Source organism: Acanthopagrus latus, chromosome 22, assembly GCF_904848185.1.
Source record: "Acanthopagrus latus isolate v.2019 chromosome 22, fAcaLat1.1, whole genome shotgun sequence".
Taxonomy (NCBI): domain Eukaryota; kingdom Metazoa; phylum Chordata; class Actinopteri; order Spariformes; family Sparidae; genus Acanthopagrus; species Acanthopagrus latus.
In genome coordinates this window covers 12,737,477-12,761,097 of record NC_051060.1, presented here as the reverse complement: position 1 = coordinate 12,761,097, position 23,621 = coordinate 12,737,477, and the positions used below count along the sequence as shown (strand labels likewise).

General features: G+C 39.6%; 1 protein-coding gene across 2 annotated transcripts in view; it reads left to right on the top strand.

Moving 5' to 3' along the window:
- The window catches only part of ppp2r5a (protein phosphatase 2, regulatory subunit B', alpha isoform), a 50,820-nt gene extending 27,199 nt beyond the window's left edge, over positions 1–23,621 (top strand). Inside the window, exons 3-13 of one of the 2 annotated variants that reach the window (XM_037085495.1) lie at positions 1,367–1,468; positions 1,594–1,686; positions 12,824–12,954; positions 14,586–14,645; positions 15,619–15,727; positions 16,098–16,148; positions 16,349–16,399; positions 16,490–16,609; positions 17,124–17,251; positions 18,402–18,503; positions 20,306–23,621. In XM_037085495.1, the coding sequence (XP_036941390.1) occupies positions 1,367–1,468; positions 1,594–1,686; positions 12,824–12,954; positions 14,586–14,645; positions 15,619–15,727; positions 16,098–16,148; positions 16,349–16,399; positions 16,490–16,609; positions 17,124–17,251; positions 18,402–18,503; positions 20,306–20,579 (1,221 nt within the window). In that variant the 3' untranslated portion in view covers positions 20,580–23,621. Of the gene's footprint in view, positions 1–1,366; positions 1,469–1,593; positions 1,687–12,823; positions 12,955–14,585; positions 14,646–15,618; positions 15,728–16,094; positions 16,149–16,348; positions 16,400–16,489; positions 16,610–17,123; positions 17,252–18,401; positions 18,504–20,305 lie in introns of both variants that reach the window. The other variant, XM_037085494.1, reaches the window with a different exon arrangement.

Below are 23,621 nucleotides of genomic sequence, written 5' to 3'. Positions count from 1 at the left end.
CGGCTTCTAATGATTTTGTACCCTTTATCAAGTTGCACACATGGTGTGAAACTACACTTTGATTGATGATGTTTTGATGATGACTTAGATGATTAATACTGAAAAGGAAGACTGACTGGAGGCCTCCGGATCTAAACTCTTCAGTCTTGAATTTTGACTCACAATGTTAATCCTCTGATTTTACAATTTCCATCCTTTGCAGTTCGGTTAGCTTGTTCAGAAGTGATGCTCACTTGCAAAGGTCTTCTGTGAGTTTTTGCAGCATGTCAGTTTTTGAGCCACTGTCAGTTTTTAAATTCCTTTGGCACCTTCCTCCCCCATTAGTGTCATTTGGATTTTCCAGCTGCCAATAAGTAATTTGATGTTGTCTTTATCACTTCATCATGATAGTGTGCAACCAGCCACATAATGCCAGCTTTTGCAGCTCCCCACTGCTATGTGTGTCACTCTCAAATTTACCCAGCAGCTAAAAATAACAAGGTGGGATAGAGGTGGCAGTGACCTGTCTACAATGATTGTCTCCGGTGCAGAATTTTAATAGGGGATTGCGGCAGATGTGCGATCTCTAATGGTTTTATCCAGCTCTCTGTTTTGGCAGCGTTATTAAACATCTTCTGTTCAATGTAACAAACTCAGTAAGAGTCATTTTCCTTGTATTCGCTTCCTCTACGGTACCATCAGCCCAGTGAGTTGAGTTTATGTCCAGATTGTGTATGGACATTGTCTGACTTGTTTGACTTTTTAGTCAAATAAACTTTAACCAGTTTTTGGTTAGGGTTTTAATATGATAAGCACACTGTCCCACCCATTCACAAAAGACTGCATATCCTGTATATTGTTAAAATAAAAGAAAGTAATAATCTACAAATCACAGGTTATCGTGTTGAATAAAGCTACAAGCAGCTTGTAGTTAGCCACAAAAATAAGATGATGTACCTCTTTCTAAGCAAATATTGCATGTTATGTAATTAACATCTTTCTATTTTATCCAATCTATCCAATATGTCTTTTTATTTTAATATAAAAATGTAACAGTATTTTGCAAATCAAGGTTTTATTTGTGATATGCATGTTTTTGGGCCCAGTATGATGATACAATATGTCAATATAGATAAATAGTTTTCAGGTCATATTAATTGATACTGTTATGAAAACAAACATGCCAGACATGGTATTATGTGTATTATGTATGGCATGGCAAACATTTTTTAACATGTATAAAATGGGTTGTTCAAGAACTGCCAACACTCCGAAGGATAAAGTTAAGGCTCACCTGTTGATTATCTATGAAAAATCACTTATTTACCTGCTGTATCCCAGTATATTTTTCATTTTCCATTAATAAAATTCCTTCTCTTTCCTTCAGATCTGCACCAATATATTCCGGACTCTTCCTCCAAGTGACAACCCTGATTTCGATCCAGAGGAGGATGAACCCACTCTTGAGGCCTCTTGGCCTCACATTCAAGTAAAGATCTGATATGTTCAATGACTTTGTCTGTACCTTTAGATTACACGATTGTGTGTTGTAATAGTTATATGGTTGATGTGTCCACATATACAACATTATTTAATTTCTGTTTTGTCTTCCAGCTGGTCTATGAGTTTCTCCTGCGTTTTCTAGAGAATCCAGACTTCCAGCCCAGCATTGCAAAGCGCTACATCGATCAGAAATTTGTTCTGCAAGTAAGAGTCTTTTTTTTTTCATGTTTAGCATGACTCTGTTGTTGCATGCTAATGATAATAATAATGCGGATGTCTCAACAGGTTCAAAGTTAACCTACTTATAAAACGAAGACAAAGTGGCTCCATCCCATTTCCAGTTTTTTACCCTACCTTTTTACCCCGTTTCTGACTGCCCCACAAAACAGAGTGACAAGGGTTACTGGTAAATGTCTCCTTCCATGAAATTGAACAGTCTTTTCAATACGTCAAAATATGGGACTGTCGTGAACAAAGCTAATAAGTAAGCTAATCAGGCATTAAGAAACTAGTAGTGATTGCTTCATTGGTTGCTTCAAACACAGAAAACAGGGATTCCTCATAAGTTTTGGTCTGATGTGTGCCTCTGAAAAACCTCTGTTTGGAGTCAGCACTAGGTGTGAAGGTGCAAAGTGGAGGTGTAGGGCTTAATGGTAAGGGCAAGGGATTTATTAGGACTGGGAAGGTATCACAAGTTGTCAGTTCGATGCTTTTAAGTATATTTATTGAAAAATAGACATTTTTTGTTGGAGCACATTAAGAATACGCCATCATCAAATGCAGTGACAGCTAAAACTACATTAGCAGGATAAAATGCACCTTGATCACCTTCATCAACATTAACAATAAATAGAGATTATTTCTCTTTTTTTTAATCATTGTCATAATTGGGCATTAGAGAAGACTGTTGGCTTACTTTTGAGCTGGGAGTGTCATGATGGCTCTAATGCTGCATCTGTTTCGACGGAAATTGGATGGATGATGGGTCTCGGGCCAGAACAGACCCCATGAACTTTTTTATACTGCTTCTGTTACTGCTCACAACACAAAATCATACAAGAGGACCTCATTAACTTTAAATGCTGTTCTGGATTAAATGACGAAATCCAAAATCTCTCACTTTCTTTAGCATCTTGAGAAAAGAGCTTTTTTGGCAGTTTATCAGAGAATAGTGCTTGGATCTTGATGAAAAAAATTCAGCGGTGTTTACAATTTTACAATTTGATCTGAGATATGGTGATCTTAAATTATGGTTAAGCACTAAGGGGTGTTTTTAAATATTGTCATAAAATTGCAAAAAAATGCCTGTCAGAGTTCTGTTAGATGTCTTCAAATAACCCAGTGATGGAGGTTCCTGTCATGGAAGGAAAATACTCACATTTAAGAAGCTGAAACCTTTTGAGTTTTTGCCACGTAGCTTGGTAAATGACTGAAGCTGTTAATTGATAAATCACTGCAGCTCTTCCTGGCTGTTACAGATAGTTGGCCAAATGCCATGGCGAATAGCATAACAGTAATTGCAAGCACACTGCGATTCTTTTTAAGAGATCAACAACCCTTCAGTGTGATAAGTTGGTTGAGTCAAATCATTAATACGCTGTAGCTCAGCTACATCTCTCCTTGCTCAGTACCCACCTACTGCAGGAATGCTTCATTTCTTTTGTGAATCCTCAGAGCAAAGCAGCAGCTAACAGGGGGGACCACAGGGCCTGGAATGTTGGCTGGGCCACATCCGAGGTGCCTGGACTGACTTTCCATGATGTGAGTGTGTCGTGGGGGAGCTTTAAATAGCTGCGTGCTGTTTACTCTTCAGGTTTGAGGACTGCGGTTGGAGGAGAGGGAACGAGGTGGAGGTTTTGGGGGTGCAATAAAAGCCGGGGAAGAAGTTCTGTGGTCTGGTTAATTTGAGTTATCATAATACACAAAGCATAGGAGTAGGAATATCCCTGAGAGATGTTCATATACATATTCACTATTGAGGTCGAAGCATGAAGACAGCCAGGCAAAGGTTCCCAGGAGGAGTCCGAGGCTTGGTGGTTTGATCAAGGGCACTTTATAAACTTTATTTTTTCACGTTTTTTTACACAAAACATAGGTAGCATCCGTATAATGGACAGAATTAGGTATGGCTACAACAAGATGTGGCTAAGTAGTACAAATGCTTGCCAAGTTGTGCCCCTATAAACACAGAAGAGACATCAGAAAGAGAAAGAAAAAGCAAAGCATATGCACATATACTGTACGTCTAAACACGTGTTATCTCGAGTGCACCCGTTCACTTACAACCATATGACTAAGTAAACAACTACATATTCATATACCAATGCACACCTACATATGAACACTCGTGAACATAACATGGGGGAACCATGGGTTGCGAGTAGGTCATATGTCACAAACATTACAGCAGTATGGTCATAGTCGTTCTTAAAACCAGGATATACGTAGTATTAAGGTTGATTATCACCTCTTCTTGTAATATAAGTGCTCCATTTTTCCCAGAGGGCATCACCTTTGTCCCTTTGTAATCTGAGACTAAACGTCAGTAGTTCCATTTTTTGGATGTCTTTAATTATGGCCTCCCACTGATTAACTGTGGGAGGTTCTGTATTGAGCCATCTTCTTGTTATGGCTTTTTTGCTGGCAGCCATGAAGATTTTTAGGAGGTATCTGTCTTTTTTTGGTAATTCTGTGTCCATATTACCCAGGTAGAATGATAAAAAAGTGAAATTAAAATTATACTGCAAGACCTCACTGATAGTACTTTGAACTCCTTGCCAGAAGGATCTAAGCATGGTGCAACTCCAGAATATATGTGTATGATCTGCCATACTGTGTCCACATCCTCTCCAGCAAGTAGGTTGTTGTCCTGTCTGTTTAGACTTTTGCTTTGGTGTTATGAAGAATCGGATGCAGTTTTTCCAGGAAAAATCCCTCCATAGTTGTGAGGCTGTAGTGGTAATTTGTGTGTTAATTACATTCGTCCAGTCTTCAGAAGTAATTACGATTCCCGACTCATTTTCCCATTTCGCCTTAATATAATTTGTTGAATGACCTCTTAATTCAGCTATGTGTCTATATAGTTCGCCAATTATCTTTCTGAACAGTTTTGTGTTATAGGCTTTGATAAACATTTTGGTAATACCTGATATATTTTCCTGTATTAGTCCTTTAATGTTCGTGTCAAAGTAGTGCCGGAGTTGAAGGTACCTATAAAAATCCTGCCGGGCTAGGCCGAATTTATCTGATATGGACTTGAAGTCTATGAATTCCTGGTTTTCAACTAATTGGCATAATGTGGAAAGTCCTTTTCTCGCCCATTGAGTAAAGCCTCCATCATTCATACCTGGTTTGAAATCTGGGTCATGGGTTGGCCACATTAAAATTCGAATTTCTTTCTGGATATTAAGTTGTTTCACCAAGCCAATCCAGATTTCTATAGAAAATCTAACCCATTGGCTCTGGATATCATGTTTTTTAGCCTCTATTAGGCTTCCTAGTAGACTCTGTATAGGCCTGTCTGACAGTGATAGCTCTACATCTTTCCATTTTGCGCAGTAGTCTTTATTGCACCAGAGCAGCAGGGGTCTTATTTGTGCTGCTAAATAGTAATCTTTGAGCCTCGGTAAGCCCATCCCCCCACTATACTTTGGCAGCTGTAAAGTTTTGTATCTCACCCTGGGACCTTTTCCATTCCAGATGAAACGGGATATCATCTTATCCCACTCTCTAAATTGACTATCAGGGATACAAACAGGTAAGGATTGAAACAGATAGAGTAATCTGGGTAAAATATTTGCTTTTATTGTCATAATTCTGTTACCAAGATCTAGGGGCAGAGAGGCCCATCTGTCTAGATCTTCCTTTAAATGTGAATTTATTCTTACATAATTTTCATAGAACAACTGTGTTATATCCTTGGTCAATTTAACGCCTAAATATTTAATAGAGGTTGAGTCCCAGTTAAAACTGTACTTATTTTTTAGTTCTATTGATGGGACGAAATTGAACGTCAGGGCTTGTGTTTTATCAACATTAAGGGAGTAGCCTGACAGACTTCCATATGCCTGCAGGAAATCCATTAATCTTGGAATTCCTGACTCTGGGTTCTTTAGGCTGACCAGCACGTCATCCGCATAAAGACATATTTTGTATTCTATACCTTTTATTGTGATGCCCTCTAGGTCAGGATTCTGTCTTACGGCTTGTGCAAGAGGTTCAATGAAGAGGTTAAAGAGCAGTGGGCTGGCTGGGCAGCCCTGACGACAACCGCGTTGCAGGTGGATAGTTTCTGACAGGCCTCCATTTACTTTGATTCTGGCTACGGGGGATGTATATAGTGTTTTGATGCCTTTAATGAACTTCTCATGGAAGCCTAATTTTGCCATGACTGCATAAAGAAATTCCCACCCCACGGAATCAAATGCCTTTTCCGCATCCATACTAAGCAGAATAGCTCCAATTTTTTCCCTTTCTATCTGTTCAATGGTGTGAAGGGTTCTCCTTATGTTGTCCTGTGTTTGTCTACATTTAATAAATCCAGTTTGATCTTCGTCTATCAAAAAAGGAATCACCTCCTCCAATCTTTTAGTTAAAATAGTTGCATATAATTTATAATCTTGATTTAAAACACTGATAGGTCTATAAGAGCCACATTCTTTCGGGTCCTTGCCCTCTTTTGGAATCACAGAGATGGTAGCTTCCCTCCAGGATGGGGGGATGACTCCCTCCCTCAGGGTGTAATTGAAGCTTTTATGTAGTATTGGTATTAATTGTTCCCTCAGTGATTTATACCATTCTCCTGGAAATCCGTCAGTCCCTGGAGACTTAGAAGACTTCAGGGAGGAGATCGCCTTGTCAATTTCTTCGGGTGATATTTCTTTTGTTAATTTTCCATTTTGCAATTTCCCCAAGGAGGGCAGATCCAGTTGGCTCAGAAACTCTTCTACTTTAGCAGGTTCGAATGGTGTGGGTTGAGTATACAGGTTCTGGTAAAAATTTTCAAATGCTTTCTGTATTCCCTCTAGTTTGTATATAACTTTTTTAGTGGCAGGGTCCCTAATCCTATAGACTGTGTTTTCTGATTGCTGTTTTCGCAGCCTCCATGCTAACAGCTTGGATGCTTTCGAGCCTGCCTCGTAGTATCTCTGTTTTGTAAACCTGAGATTTTTCTCTATTTCATCACAGTAAATCTTGTCTATTTCTTGTTTGAGTGGTCTCATCTGTAGAAGTAATTGTGGATCTTTATTTTTGCTGTGTTTCTGTTCCAGTTCTGTTAGTTGATTCTGCAGGTTTAACAGTTTTTGAGTTTTCATTTTTTTTATGAATGCAGATTCTGATATAATTTTCCCCCGCAGGACTGCTTTGGCAGCATCCCACAGCATCACTGGGTTCACATTGCCATCATCATTGTCCTCCAAATATGTTTTTAATTCTATCTTTATTTTCTCTTTAAACTCAGGGTTGTTTAACATGCTTACATTTAATCTCCATGTTGTCACTTTGGGTTTAGTATCTAGATGTAATTTCAGGTGGACACTAGAGTGGTCTGATATATCTCTCTGGTTTATCTCACACTCCTTTAACCTGTGCCTCTCTGAATTATGGACAAGTAGGTAGTCAATCCTTGAATATGCACTGTGACGATTTGAATAGAAAGTATACTGCCTATCTCGATGATGGAAATCCCTCCAAACGTCTATCAAGCCCAGGTCTTGGATTCTCCTTTTAATCCATCTCTCAGTAGGAGTGATTTTCCTTTTTTGATTAGTTGTGTCCAACTTTGGGTTCAAAATTACATTAAGGTCTCCTGCACAAATCAAGACTCCAGCAGATTGGAACGCTATTAAATCGAATATTGTCTTATAAAATGTTTTGTTGCTGCCTGGGGGCGCATATACGTTCAACAGGGTCATGTCCTTATCATCTAATTTGCCCTTTACCATTATGAACCTACCCTCCCTGTCTTTGGTCTCCGACTGGAATTCAAAATGAACCTTGTTTGGTATCAAAATAGCCACGCCCCTCTTGCGTCCTGCTTTAAAAGATGAATAGTAAGTATGTTTAAAACCCATATTCTTTATCTTTTCATGCTCCTGGTCCGTTAGATGGGTTTCTTGCCAAAATATAATGTGTGCCTTTTCCCTTTTTATTTTGGATATTGCTTTACTTCTCTTGACAGGAGTCGACAAACCATTGACATTTAGGGTGATAACCTTAAATTCTTTGTTACTCAGCTATAGACCAGTATTCTCCTGGACACTCACTCGCTTCCCCTGAAAACAAAAAATAAGAACCATGAACAGTCATAACAGAACAGTCAAGACCGTAAAACGTTACGGTGAACAAGAAAGGGTCTTCCATAGAAGAGGTAATCCCTGGACCTCTTGTGTAGGGGGGTGTTGCAGCCGCCGAGTTGCGGGGCCCCCTCGGGTTGTTTGAGTGGGTGGCTGTCATTCAAACACCACAGACCGACTGCCCTATTCTGAAACTAAAGTGATACAGAAGTCTTGGCCCATAAACATCAAAGAAAGTATTCTGTATTATGTAAAGGCGCACTGCGTGCAAAACAAACACTAATTTGGTGTTATAGGTTCATAATAACAACATAATTGCTGGCATAGTAATAATAATAAGAGTGGCATTCAATGAAAAATCTACACACATTGAGAAAGAAGAGAAAAAAAAAAAAAAAAAAAAAAGCCCAATAGTGTACTTAACTTAGGTTACTCTACCCTTAACTATGACTTGAAATATTGCATACGTGCGCCTTAATCGTTGAACACTCAATTGTGACTCACCATTAGGGAGAGGCAACGCTATTCAGAATGGCTGAGGAATATAGCCTACCGTCTCTGTCCAACAATAAGTAATAAAGATGAAAACCTCACGGTACAGGAAAGCTGGAGTTATGATGGGGTAATGTAGGTCAACTAGTCCTCAGCCTCTGTGTCAGTCCCCCGATGAAACTCGCGGAGCTTGTCCCGGATCCTCTGCTGATATTCCCTGCCGTCTCTGTGTCTTTTCACCTGTTGCCAGCTAAAGTGGGGACGTGGCATTTCCCCCGTTCTGCCCTCGGGTCTCGGAGGGATCGGGAATCCCTTTGCTCGTAGGTCGTCCCCGGCTTGATCCGCGTTATCATACGTTACTGTCCCTGAGTCCAGAAAGACGCGCATTTTTGCCATCGGTGTACGGAACTTGATTCCCTTCTCTTTCAATACTTTCTTAATCGGCAGGTATTCCCTCCTTTTCTCCATTACAGCTGTTGCGTAGTCATGGTCGAAAAAAACCCTGTTGCCATCAACCATGATGGTTTTTTTCCACGCCGCGCTGATAATCCGCTCTTTGGTTGAATATTTCAGGAATTTAACGATTGTTGATCTCGGGGGGGCATTGTCGGCTGGTTTGGGGCCGAGAGCTCTGTGTGCACGTTCAATACCAAGTTCGTTTGGGCCGGTGCCCTCGCCCAGTTCAGTTTGAATGAGGTTCTCCACGAAGCGGATCATTGAGGTGCCCTCGGCTCCTTCTTTTATGCCGTAGATCCTTATGTTGTTGCGGCGGGAATGGCCTTCGAGTTCGGTTAGTTTTGATTTCAGTTCGAGTTGCGTCCTCTGCATCTGGTTTAAAGTTTCATTCACTTCAATACTGAACGTCTCCACCTCTCCTACCCGGTGCTCTGCTTCCCCCAGTCTCTGTGACACCACTTCAATTTTCTTCACGGTCTCCTCCATCTTCAGATTAATATCCGATCTCATTTCACCAAGTTGTTTTTTAATATCCTCTTGAATGTTGTTCTGGAAGCCTGTGAACTGTTTTGAGATGTTGTTTTCCAGTTCAGACGTCGCGTTAGCCATGGCTTCACTTATGACGTTACGGATGGAGGCTAACGAGACCGCACCTAGCGTAGCCTCCTCGTCACTACAGCCTGCATATTCCACCTCAGTTTCCTTTTTTTGGCTTCTCGTCGACCTGCTGGGGCCACGTTCTTCTCCCCCCGACATTTGTTTATATTTCTGAGCTCCTGTTAAGTAAATCTCCTGTATTAATTGGGGGTTTGCGGCAGTGCGGTCGGGAGCAATGTTCTCACGCAGCCATTTCCACCCTCACGCGACCGGAAGTCCGATCAAGGGCACTTTGACATTTTTATGTTACAGGGTTTAGAAGGATGAAGATCCAGGGCATCAATACAAAGACACTGAGGGGGATTCCTTGTTAGGTGTATCATACTTTTTTTAGCCTTTGTCTCAAGGCACTTTGCACCTCAAATGAAGTACATATTTAAAGGTGTTATACAGATTTTAGTTGAAAACAAAAAAAACATTGCCTGAAATTATCAACAGAATGTGAATGCACAGACGTCATAACACTTGTGAATTTAGGACACCTATGTATTGTGTTGCAGAGATATCTACTGAAGTTAGCCAGGTAACCAGTCTGCCCTGTCCCATGCTGGTTGATAACTCCATCGCTAGCAGTGTAAACACAAACACTCCACAAGTTCTCCACTGTCTGGACTGCTAGCTGCACAGCTAACAAAGCCAACTAGGCAATGACAGCTACAGTTACTGTAGCAGCAGGTAGCGGTTGGTCTAGTGATGCGCAGGCCTTTATTTATTTTGAGTATGTATTCAACAGGTGGCTAATTGTCACATATTGCACCTTTTTAAAGACAATCCCTGAACTGATCTTGGTCATCATTATTATTTGACATTTTGACATTTATTTAAAGGATAAGTTCACCAGAAATTTTAGTATTATGGAGACTTGGAGTGTTTCTGTTTTTTTGTATTATTGTTTTGCAGTCCCAGCCCCCAGCTCGGTGTGGAAAACATGTTGACGTCAAATGTGTCTTAGTCAAATTGTGATTGGATATTGACCAAAATAATCCTGTTCATGATTGTTTCCATAATTGAGCACCTCTATCCTGAAGCGGCAAAATACATTGCACATTGTAGTCTTGGTGGCATGTAATTTTAAATTGCGTCTTTGGACCCTTCAGACTTGCTATTTAATGGCATGTTTTGTTCTTTAGTTACAAAGCAGTGCTCCTCTGCTGCCTTAGGATCGACCAGTGCAGAAAGCAGCTGCCGCTAAAACATCCTGCGACATGGGAAAACAACCATATGTGGAGTTAAGAGCAGAACATGTGGGCAGTCACATGGTTAGGCTTTGTCTTTTCCTTTTTTCTTCAGGGAGCACTGGTAGAATTTTATGGAGTATGTCTGTGTTGGTGTGAGGGATCTGTTTTTACTTTTGGTTGAATATCAAGTGTTAAAGTTACTAAAGGCTTATGGTTGCATTTAAATCCCTATCTGGTTCAGAAAGTTTAGTCTCTGTGTTACTGATGTCCTCAGTTTGATGTTTGCATGAACAGTAAGAGCAGAAACATTGTGGAAACTCCTAACCTGGCGTGCGGAGCACTGGTCTGCTGGCTCAGTCTAGATGAAACTAAACTACTCGGCTGTTTTTGCTCTCAGTGTTTCGTTTATGTTGAGAGAGGCAGTAGAACAGCTACCTGCTTCTGCTAATAACTGTGTGTTGTAGCTTCCTCCTGCTGCATCCATACTACAGAGCTGATGAGGCAGTTTTACAGGGCGGTCAGGAACACATATTTGCATTGCGCATTGATGTAATCTCAGATATTTGGTGGACAGACAGGTTCAGCTTACTTATATGATTTCGTAGTGAATCACCTTGTTATCATGATTTTGACATGAACAAAAGATTTGATAAATGAATGAATATCTATGTGTGAGTGATTTTTATCTTTATCATCCTACCTTATGTAGCCTGGTAATAGTTATTCTGGGATGTGTCATGTTGTGGTCTATTGTGATTGAATATTGACATTTCCTCAGGCACACACAGGAGATCTGAATTGTACCCAGGCAGCTTTTGTTTCATAATGAATCAAATGTCTATGTCCCAGTTCACCTTCATTGATCAAACTCAGTGGTGTTCCATCTCTTCTGTGTGGTTGGTAAGGACTTGACCAAAACACTGAGTGAAATGTTGGCAGAATCAAATATGAATCAAGGCACTTCTTATAGGAAAAATCAGTATCTTTAAACCTGGGTCCAGTATTTACATGCTTTTGTGTGTAAATTATTCATACTTCAAAGGTTTGGAATCAGTCCAGACTGTTAAACTTGCGCACCCTAAAAGTGTATGTTTTTGCCAATCACAGGCTCAGTTTGTTATTCTAAATATCACAGAAATGATTCCTGTGGAGATGGGCCTTTAAGTTGAATAATGAAATTCATAATTTTCCTTATGCAACCTATTACATAAATAGACAATTTCGACACAATTGCATTCAACAGTTGAAAAATAAATGTGTCATTACTCGTTGATCTGTTGCACTGGTGTTTAATATGTGTGGCTGAATGAATGCGTATGAGCGCAGTGCTGAAGAAGAACGTGTCCATGATAAAACCGTTTACTGGATATACGCAGGTTTAAATATAGTCACCTGTCACCGAGGTGCTGTTGGTGCTCTAGTGAGCCATAAAAACTACGAAGATGATTTGAGCCTGAAAACACTTCTTTTGAACTCAAGCATCAGCTTGGCTGCCCTCAGCAGTATTGTAACAGTGACTCATATGTTGCTTTAAATAGCTTTTAAACACCAGAGGTTTCAGATCTATTTACAATACTGAGCATTCAGCTGCACATGCTGTATATTTGTTATATAAGATGCTTTTAGCTTGTGTGATAGGATTTGAATATTTATACCTATTTGCACAAAATACAGCCTCACTGTGAGCACAAGAAATTTGTCCCTAGTTTGCTGGTTAAACGAGAGGTGGGCGATTATTGGAGAAAGCTAATTTTACGATATATAATCACAGCACGTAATCAGGGTAACCTGTGGTGTTTTATAGTGTAGGCTCATTAAACCTCAGAGAAAATTGTCCAGGACATTGCACGACAAAGGCTACATATTGAATGACTAATCTGCAGTAGTAATGAGGACGGATGCAGAATCTGTCTTCAGCCCAGCAGGTGATTGATTGATCAAGTCATCATCCACTCACTTCGCAGTAATCTATTAAGTATCTATTAAGGGAAAACTAGAAACCAACAGTCATTTAGACACAACCTCCCAACAGCAGTTACCACCAAAACCCAGTATATGTAATGATAAGTATTTGATTAAATGTATTTCCGGTGTTACAAAGATTGACTGTTCAGCCAGATGCTATCACATCACACTATAGGTCCAGTGTAAGAGAATCTAGTCATGCCAAAAGAAGTAGCCCTACAGTATGGAGAATATAGGAGTGTGTTATTGATTAATTGAAAACTGAGTCAGTGTGTTCATCTTTGTCTGTCCCCTCAGCTGCTGGAGCTGTTTGACAGCGAGGACCCGAGGGAGAGGGACTTCCTCAAGACCATCCTGCACCGGATTTATGGAAAGTTCCTGGGGTTGCGGGCCTTCATCAGGAAGCAGATTAACAACATTTTCTTGCGGTGAGTAGAAAGCATGCTTGATGTCCTATCACAGAGCCATGTATAGGATGTCGTCCTTTTTCTTTATTTTCTTGTGTTCAACCAGGTGAATGTCAGTGTAATTGATACAACATAAAGAGGCTAAGACAACTGTCTCCAAAGAGTATGTTGCGTTCAGGTACACCAAAAAGAATTAAGAATTGTGTCTGAAAGTTACAATCTTGAGTGGCCTCTAGAGTTCAGTGAAGTTCATGCCAACATCCTATTATACCTTTGATGTCTTTTCTGATTTTTTTGCAAAAAGTCCTTTTTCATAGAGGCATAAGGTCATTGGTTGTGTTTCCATCCTCATATTTTATACATTATTTAGAGCTATCATTTAGTGCTCAGTTAAGGTGTTTTTATGGTCATTTTTAGTTAATACACTCAAGAGAAGAAACTAAAGATTTAAAAGTGAATTTTCTCTCATAGATTCTTATCATCCTTCCTTATCCTTCTTCTTATTCTTTCTTCTTTTTGGAGGCTTTCTGGTGGTTGACAAACAACCTCAATGAAACCAGGCTTTGTTTAACATAGTTCCCCCGCTCCAAACAAGTTGAAAAAAGTGCTCCTAATTTTTATTTTTTCTTGTTTGCAACATTTCAAAAGGTTATTCCAAATTGATTTCACAACTAGTTTTCCACATGGCTATGGTCATTTAGCTCCAAATCTGATAATGACCTTTTACAAAGAAGAAAGTCTCTATGGGCATTAGCAGCACCACAGAAACTTTCCTTGCAGCCAATATCCATTTGAGGATCTTAGGAACTGATCCTGAGTTTCAGCTGAAAGTCGACCAGGACCCAAACATTCATGTTTTTTAAAGGTTCAGGAATCATCCACGGCCGACTTAGCAGGGCTTATTGATCAAACGCAGACACACCTGCTTCAATTCAACACAGCTTCATTCGGATCCTAGGAACTACTGGATGCCACTAGTATCAATATTAGGACAAAGGCTGGTCATTATGTTATAATATTCATGAGTAGTTTGAAAATAAAGTGGGGGTTGACACCATCTTGTTTGATGTCTTAACCATCTAAGACATAGTTATATCTACATATCCTTACATTACAGCAAGTCGGTACAAAGAGATTCATCCCATCCCCTCGGAACTGATCGACTGTAGAAAAACGTTCAGATGGAGGCATCGGATATTCTCAGCAGCAGTGTGTTGATTCTCTCTGCCTCCTGTTGCTGTGTGACAATGGGCTGCAGATGATTGAAACAGGGGGCACTTGATGTCGTTTCCAACAGGCAAGGTGGCAAAACGGGTGCACCCACTTTGACCATCTGTCACTGGGAATAAAAATAGTGCCACAGTTGTCAGGATCTGTCTGTACATACCAAGGATGCACAGCTAGATGGGTTACCAAACAGAGGAGGCGAATGATGTGTGGATCATTAAGTTACATAAGAGCAGTCAATTTATGGTCCCTAGATAAATATGTTTATTTTTCCAAGTTATTATTAGTTGGCTATCTAAATTAGACTTCTTAGTAAATAAAGAACAAAGATCCCTGTTTCCTGCGCAAACTCAGAGAGACTGACAGTTTGTTTGGGCACGAAGACTTCATATAAAGGATCATGTGTTTCATTATTTCTGTTGCAGGTTCATCTATGAAACCGAGCACTTCAATGGAGTTGCTGAGCTGCTAGAAATCCTGGGAAGGTGAGTAATAACATTTGGTCATGTGACACAAAAGTCACTGTTGACTTGAAGAACCTTTATCTGAATTTTCCAGAGGCAAAGTTGTAGTGAGTTGGCCACAAGTCAGGTAAAATAGAAGCAGGGGGAGAGTTTTATTTTTGTCATTATATTTTGTGGTTTTGAACTACCACTTTGTCCACAAGGGCCTTCAAAATCAACAAAATATCAATATTCCATGTAGTAGCTTTAATCTGTTATTTTCTCCATAAATCTATTAGTTGTTTCATCTATGAAATAAGGAGATGGTGAACAATGTCGTTCAGTGTTTCCCAAAGGCCAAGGTGACATCTCTAAATGCATTTTCTTGTCAAATGATAATAAAGTTTTGTTAACAAATAAAACCCTCCAGATAATACACTCAGTTGGATGTGAGCTCATACATTTCAGCCAGTATGCTCATAAATATCAAATAGATAAAATTGGCCTACTAATATTACCAGCATGATAAATACATGGAAGCAAGCAAATATATCAGTCACAGCTTTTAAAAGAATGTGTCACGCCCAGCAACTGGGTCAACTCTGCCTGCTCACTAAGATAGAAGTTTCTGTCCATTCCTTCCTCATAGTTGCTTCATCAAGTTTCCTAAATCACTGCTAAGCTCAGTTCCCTTGCGAGAAGTTTGGAGGCTAAGTCAGGAGCTCCTGGAGAGCACTCTCTAGTTTGTCATACCTTAAGTGTTGATAGTCCAGGTTGTGAACAGGCTTGTGGAGAATGTTAACGTGTGTTCGATGCGTGGAGGACTTGTGCTCTCTTGCAGTCCTGAACTAAAAGACCCCTCAGGCTTATTCTCCTCCGTCATCTTGGCTATGACATTGCACTGCCTTTCTCTTAACAACCGTGCCCTGCTCTCATTTTGTTGTAGTACTCAGTTTGTGTTGCTGTTTTGTATTTCCCTACAGTAATCTGTCTCCTGGTATTTTTCTGTGTACAGTATCATCAACGGGTTTGCGTTGCCTCTAAAGTCAGAGCACAAGCAGTTCCTCATGAAGGTGCTCATCCCGTTACACACAGCTAAAGCGCTGTCTCTTTTCCACGCGCAGGTAAGGGGAAACTGACTTTACTACTAATTATATTATATTGTTGTAACTTGATAGATTTTGCCAACATATGCTTGATTTCTGTCATTAAAAGCTGTTGTTAAGGATTGTCTCTCCAGGATTAAGCACTGTCATAAACTAATCTTTTCATATTGCACCTCCTGGTGGCGAGGACATGGAAATGCACTTGTTCAGTGATAAATACTGTGTTTAATCTTACATTTCTTACATTTTCAACTGCAGGAAATAAAGAGTAATTGCATTGATCACTGATTTTCACCACAAATTTAAAAACAGATATCTGCTCAGATAATGTTCGGTTCGATGCGATCTTTGGGTGCATTTCCTGTTCTTCTTTTGTGTCCCTCAGCTGGCGTACTGTGTGGTCCAGTTCCTGGAGAAGGATCCTACACTCACTGAACCGGTACATTTTTTTCATTTTTTTTTTTTTTTTTTAAATATCATTCCTCCCACTCAAAGCCTTGAGCATTAAATTAGTCTGCAGAGAAATCTGTAGTGGGTGCCAACAGCCACCCACTGAAACAGACTGTTGCTGTGTTATTTTTGTCCTTTTCTTGTGACATTCAACAGAACTTGTCATGAACAGTTCTGCTGTTTTTGCAGGTTATCCGCGGGCTGCTGAAGTTTTGGCCTAAAACCTGCAGCCAGAAAGAGGTATTCTATCTATAAATACACTTCACACTCATCGCCGTGGTCAATCAGATCCTGATGTTGCCTCCTGCTCTGTCTCTCCTCTCTAATTAGGTGATGTTTCTGGGTGAGGTCGAGGAGATTCTGGATGTCATTGAGCCAACGCAGTTCAAGAAAATCCAGGAGCCGTTGTTCAAACAGATCTCTAAATGTGTGGCCAATCCACACTTTCAGGTACACGTGACACAAATACACAGAAACATTTGGACACGTTTTTATAATTTGACCATAACTCTGTTCAGACATGAATGCTGACTGCAAGCTGCTGAAGTAAATTTACAGTCAATGTTCACTACAGCTTTATTTAGACATGACATTTATGGAAAGAACCACGTGTTTGATGGATATTTAGCACATAAGTGTGAAGGAAGAAGGCTGTTTTGTGTTCTGTAACAAGCTGCATTAGAGATTCAGTTGGAAATGTGTTTTGGTTTGAACCCTTAATGAGAGACAATGACCTAGCTTTTCGCAGTGAATCCTTAAATACATTTTCTTATCAGCAAGAGGATTCTGCTGCATAGATTATAAACTCTGACATAAGAACAAAACATGACAGTGATAGAAAATATATTTACTTGAGTACAGAACTGTATGGTACTGTTCAGTATAAAATTAAAGCCGTCTCCTTTCAGTCAGTTCTTATGAAGAGTTCTGACCTTTGCAGTATTTGCCGTCTCTGTCTTCACAGGTAGCAGAGCGAGCGCTTTACTTCTGGAACAACGAGTACATTCTCAGCCTCATCGAGGAGAACATCGACAAGATCCTCCCGATCATGTTCGGTAGCCTGTACAGAATCTCCAAAGAGCACTGGAATCCGTGAGTACTCCAGTCAAGAGGGGGCGGTTTCAGTCCCACTAACTTAATAATCATTCACACACAGAAACACATGCTCGGTTAAGAACTGTGAGTTATACAGAAAACCTGTCATGCTATGAAGAGAATCTGAGCTCAAAGGTCCACTTAGTGACTCACACTTACGGCCACATTTGTGACTCATTAGAACGTGGACCTGTTGAGCGTGGATTGTATTTATTGTTTCCAAACATCAAGAATTAACATCCATGCACAGAAAACCTGCTGTGTCGGTTTAAAGCTGCGGTCGTGTGCTTTCCTTTAGGTGGTGTTTACATACAAACATTAATGACAGACATACAGACGCCACCATGATGAGTCTCACAAGTCATTTATCACTGTGCACACACGTATTTTTTTCTCATTACTCACTCAGAATGTTGTTCGTATACATAGCTACAAAGTAATACGTTAATTGAAGATAAGTGCTGCATCTCTCAGCTTAATTTACAACAGTATGCGTGAATATTCACAATATATTTTTTTAGCATAAGAGAGTCAAAAGCACAGCAATAAAACACGTACAGTTTGCCAGTGAATTCAAGCTTAAATCTTGTTAAAGTGCTTTACAAATTAGAAAATATGAGCAAGATAATACAAGAAGTTAGAGTGACACAATACGGCTATAAAGTATATATTTACAATAAAACCACTAAAACAGAAACAAAATATGAGCACCACATAGTTCAGTCAACAATTTGTGTTGGTGCTTTCACCGCGTCTCTGTATATATTAAATAAATCTACTTATTATCTTCTCATATGACAACCAACCTTTTCTGAAGCAAAGTCAGTTACATTACGATTAACATATTAAAATTGACCTGACTAAAATCGGTTTCCCACGAGTGTGATGCAAAAATGCAATAATATCGTTAATACATTTCATAAATCAGACCTGATAAGTTCCCCTGGGACCCCAAAAGCCCACTTCTGTGACAATATTCTTCATTAAAACTGTTGACAGTGGATTAAATTAGAGAATATCTTTTATGAATGAATGATTTAGGGATTTAAGTAGGTGAACTGTACCTTTTTTAAATGAACACTGATCTGATCACATGGATGTTTCCTAGCTGAGTTACTGATGCCAGAGTGTCTCTGCCGTGTTGCAGGACAATCGTTGCTCTGGTCTACAACGTGCTGAAGACGCTGATGGAGATGAACTGCACGCTGTTCGATGAGCTGACTTCCTCCTATAAAGCAGACAGGCAACGGTGAGTAACAGACACCTCCAGAATCTCAAACATGGTCTGTAAATTACATCAACAACTCCTCTATGTCATTGTGTTTGTCAACAACTGGATCATTTCAGTTATTGGCCCTGATATTCATGTTCACTCCATCGATAAATATTAAGTTCTCGCTGATGGAATGAATCCGTGCAGTGTCTCTCTGCTCTGCTGTTTAGAATACAAGGCACTGCAGGTTTTCTATCAGGTGGTTTAATAATAGGCAATTAATTGCCATCAAAATGCAATCTGTTTTAAATCAATAACACAATAAAGCATGTGAGAAGAGAATACTCCCTGAAGCTACTGAAGATTACAGAGAAAAGGTTATTTGACAGAATAAGATATGAACAAAGGGACCTGACATTACAAGCAGTTTCCTGCACACCTCTGACCTGACGAATCTGCAATCAGTAATCATAGATTGTATCCTTGTGGTATTTAGAATAGAAGTGGCAGTTAGATCCAGTTTAATCCCAGAAGATGATTCGACCTTTCTTTACTAGCCATGACAGCAAGCCGGCATTGTTTTCACTTTGTGAGTCATTTTGTGTGTGAACTACCACATAAGCAATTTTGAGTCTTTTGCCAGTTGTTTCTATGTCTGTCGGCAGATTTTGTCCCCTTGGCAGCATCACAGCTGTGCAAGATGCAGTCATGACACTTTACAGGTGTGGAGTTTTAGTTAGAACTTGAAGTCTAGTTATAAAGTTTTGTAAAAGGGTTATGCAACGCTTACATCACACACACATTATGAATGGTGGCTCTGTATACAAAACACTTCATGTACTGTTGAATGTCGTGAAGATCAGGTGGTTATCATCATCTGTGAGGGTTCAAACACTCACAGGTTGTGTTTTCTACAAGAGGCTCTAACTATGAGAGAATATTTGTGGTGTGGTTTAAAGGGTTAAACTCAAGGAACCACATGTTGTTTCTGTAAATGAGAGCAGCAGACAGGTGGTTGATTAGAGGGATGCAGCAGCTGATCTAAATTTACACCCACACCTGCAAACTAACTTTGCTTTTTGCTTAGCATAATTGAGGCAAATGAGTTGAGTTTTGTTGAAATGATATAGTGAACATAGTTTTCGCTCCTGAATTACTGCTGTGCGAATGAAAAATGCAAGTTAAACTTTTGGACACAGAAGACTGGTAGTTGTGCCTGCTACTTGGATATTGGTCCTTTTTATTATTATTTTTTTTATTTTCTGTGCCATGAAGAATGTCTGACTTGTAATAATCAGGGCAATCTTGTCTGAGCACAGTTTGATTTATTCAACATTAGATGGATTGCAGTTTAGAGAATATTTACCAAGATTACTGATTACGTTTTGCTGATGGTGTCTCTCTTGTTAATGAGTACACACTGCCTGGTCACATTTGGTGGTCCATAGAAATCTACTGAGGGCTTTACAGAAGTATCCTGTGAAAATAAATGACAGTTATTTGGAAAGTGATTCTCAGATGTTAAATGGCCTAGAAAATTTAAAATGACCCTCTGTCAATCAGCAAATTGGCCACAGGTTTTATTGTTAGTGCAGGAGGTGAAAATCCATCAAACAGGGAAATAGAGCACCTGTTTTTAGGTGGTTCAGGTGTTTTTTCAGATCTGGTCCCACATTTTAGACTCAATCAGCAGGAGCTGCCATGTCAAAAGAGAATGCTGCCATGTGAACCTTTTTAATTGGGACAGAATTTGCAGCATTTCTTGTTTATATTTTACCTCCCGGTGGTTATTTTTAAAAGCAAACCTAAATAGAAGCCTTCAAATGTTGTTTTCACAGAGAGAAGAAGAAAGAGCAGGAGAGGGATGAGCTGTGGAAGAATCTGGAAGAGTTGAGGCTCAACAACACCACTCTGGTCCAGAACAACAGCCACGGCCTCCCAGGTGTCCACAACAACAACAACAACAACAGCAACAACAACAACAACAACAACAACATCAATAGTAATAATGACACCCAGGACAAGAGTGTTGATGCTGCTGCCGCCACCTCAGACAACAACGATCCTGACGTCAGTGAGACGGCCAGCGAGAGCACCACATGTGCCAAATGACAGCGGACGTCAGTTTTTTATTCCGTGACGGTTTGACGTGGTGTTCAGGACTGTCAGGAGACGATTAACGGAGACAGAAAAAACACAAATTACACCTCAGCAGTATATTAAAGCTACTTAGAGTGACTTAGATCGCCAGCATTTCTTTGGCAGAAAACAAATATATATATTTCAACTTAAGACTATTTTTGGATGTTACAGTGTGGCTGCAGTATCTTGTTTATTTGTCTGATCAAAGATGTATCCTTTCACTTTTAGTTTCTTAACTGAAAATTGATTCTCTTTTTTTGTTATATTCATTGTATGATACACGGGAGGGGAGAAAATAATAATGACTTGAATTTAATGTTTCCGATTGTGCTGCACTTAGACAAGCTGAATAGCTATTTAAAGATGTCTATTTTTTAATGTGCTTTTCCTTGTTGCTGCCAACACAGGGGCGCAAACCTTAAGGAAGAAGGGAACTTTGGGAGTATTATGGGCAGATGGGACCAGATCCAAAATTAGACGTTTAGTGTCCTTTAATGTATAGATTAAGGGCTGTTATCAGGGGCTAGAGGACAGGTAGAGGTAGAGGACGGGAGCTGCATGGCCAAAAAAAAGTTAAATCCTGAAGAATCCCGGATATGGAGTGATATCTCTCCAAGTTGAGTATGAAGTCAAAACTTGATCACCGTCAAATTTGTGAGATTATTTTTGTGTTTCAGGTGTTGGCAAATATGTTTTTTATCTGGGTGAAGCTAATACTTGTGACACAACACCTGAATTTTTAGGATTATTTACACTAAAGTATTGAGAACAGCTTTTCAGAGAATGAAACGTTTTTCAGCCTGACTAAAGGATAAAGGAATAATTTTACATTTTGAAAAAATAAAGTTCATCGGCTTTCTTGCTCACAGTTGGATGAGAAGTTTGATTTCACTTTCCTATCTGCGGTAAATACGAAGCTACAGCTTCTTTTACTACTTTCACTGTTACTTTTTTGGGTGAACTGTTCCTTTAAACACTTAAACCACAGTGGGATCACTTCACCTTACATTTTGTTAGCAAATTTTACTTCATCACTGTGAAAGACATGTTTTTTCCAGTGAACATCCGTTTTTAGTGAAAAACAATCAGTCTTTAAAATGCTAATCATGAATCATGCAGTCACCCTGCACAGATAAAGGATAAATTAGTGGTGAATAAATCTCATTGCCCTGACATCAGTTTGTTAGTTTGGAAATCATTGTATCCACACGCATTTGATTCACCATTTTTGGGAATGGCTCATCGCAGGTCAATTGTCGTTACACGTCAAAATCAGTTAGAGATATCAATGTAGGACTGTGTGTTATCGAGCTAGACCACACTTTCTGGTCACTCGTGAGGATATTTACCGTATCACAGTTATCCTGATAATGGAGTTCACCTCAGTCACCTAATTCTAAGTATTTGCATCATGATCCGAGGTAAAATCTTTTATCCTCCCGTCCTGAGTCATGTGGACACTGTATTTCTTCTTTTTACCTCGCCTTTATTGTGACCAAAGATTAAAAAATAACTTCTTATTTTACTGTAAAATATTCTCTGTAAATGCTCCATCTTTACTTCCAGGATCGTATTTACCATAAACAACACGCCCTCGTGAATTCAGCCCCCTGCTTTGCTTTAACATTGGTGTGAATCATAACTTGGGGGGAGTTTAAGCACAGGACTATTGCTTCCTGTTTTGTAATCTTGGCTGTTAATCCGTAAGCGAAAGAGGTGCTCATAGGCAGGTTTTCTCACCTTTGAGCTGGAGCTGCTACAGCTATGACAATAATCACCAAGTCGATTAATAATATTGATAAATCATGTTAGTAATTCTTTAAGGAAATGAAAAGAGTTCTCTGAGTCCTGCGTCTTATATGTGAATATTGTTTCCGTTTTGTTTTGTTTTTTTGCTCCTCTATCACAGTAAACTGAATATATCATCCCTCTCTACGGAACAAGACATTTCATTTTGTGCTTTGGGAAACTCTGATCACCTTTATATGACTTATTTTTTTTCCCCCAACATTTTCTGGACCAAACTACTGATCTCTAAATCGAATAAAACAATCGCCAGCGAAGAAAACCTATAGTTGCATCCCTTCTTTGGACAGAGCCAGGCCAGCTGCCGCCCCCTCTCTGTTTCCAGTGTAGCTTTGTATTTGCCGTACAGACGTGAGAGTGGAATCTGACTTCTCATCTAACCCTCGACTAGAAGGCCAATAAGAGTATTTCCCCAAGTGTCGAGCCATTCCTCTAAAAGTCGGTAGATTTAAGAGAAGAAAACATTTGACCTACAGTTCTATATATTTTTCCACAGTATTGAGAAGGCGAATATTTTTGAATGTTTCATTTTGCGGGTGGATTATGATGGGGATGCAGGATGAGCTTGGGTGTACATTTGTTGAGTATATGTATGTGTATATGTTAGCTCGGAGGCTACTTAAAGGGAAATGCCACTCAAGTTTTAAGATGTTCTGTACAGCACATTGTTTCTGTGGTCTAGGGGAAGAGAACCCTTTAGGAGCATTATGGGTTTCTTATCCGGTGTTCTACTATGCACAAGAGGCGGATTTTGTGTATCGTGAGTTTTTATATCCAAATTCGGCTCATCGTACAGTATTCATATTAAGAGAAATTAACAGCGAGAAGACTGTTTTCACAAGAAATCTTTACCATCAATGCCTGTCCGCCCCCCCTTCACCTCGAGACGTTATCATGGCCTCATGTTTGGTTTGTGACGCTGGGAGTTGAAACACGTGTTCATAAACTAAATCTGACCGCCACAGATCATAGAAACAACTTCTTAAACATTGAATGGTGTTTTCCTCTGACGTTTGAGTTCCTATTTCTTAGGTCCAGTCCCTTCTGATGCCTTTCTGTCAGTACTGCATTCCAACCTCTGTGACGTTAAGAAAAACAAAACAAAACAAAAAAAAACTGTGTGGGGAACCTGTTTTGTAATCACAGATCTTATTTAGGTTTCACCATCAAATAAAGTCGACTTTATCTTTCTACTCAACGCATAAA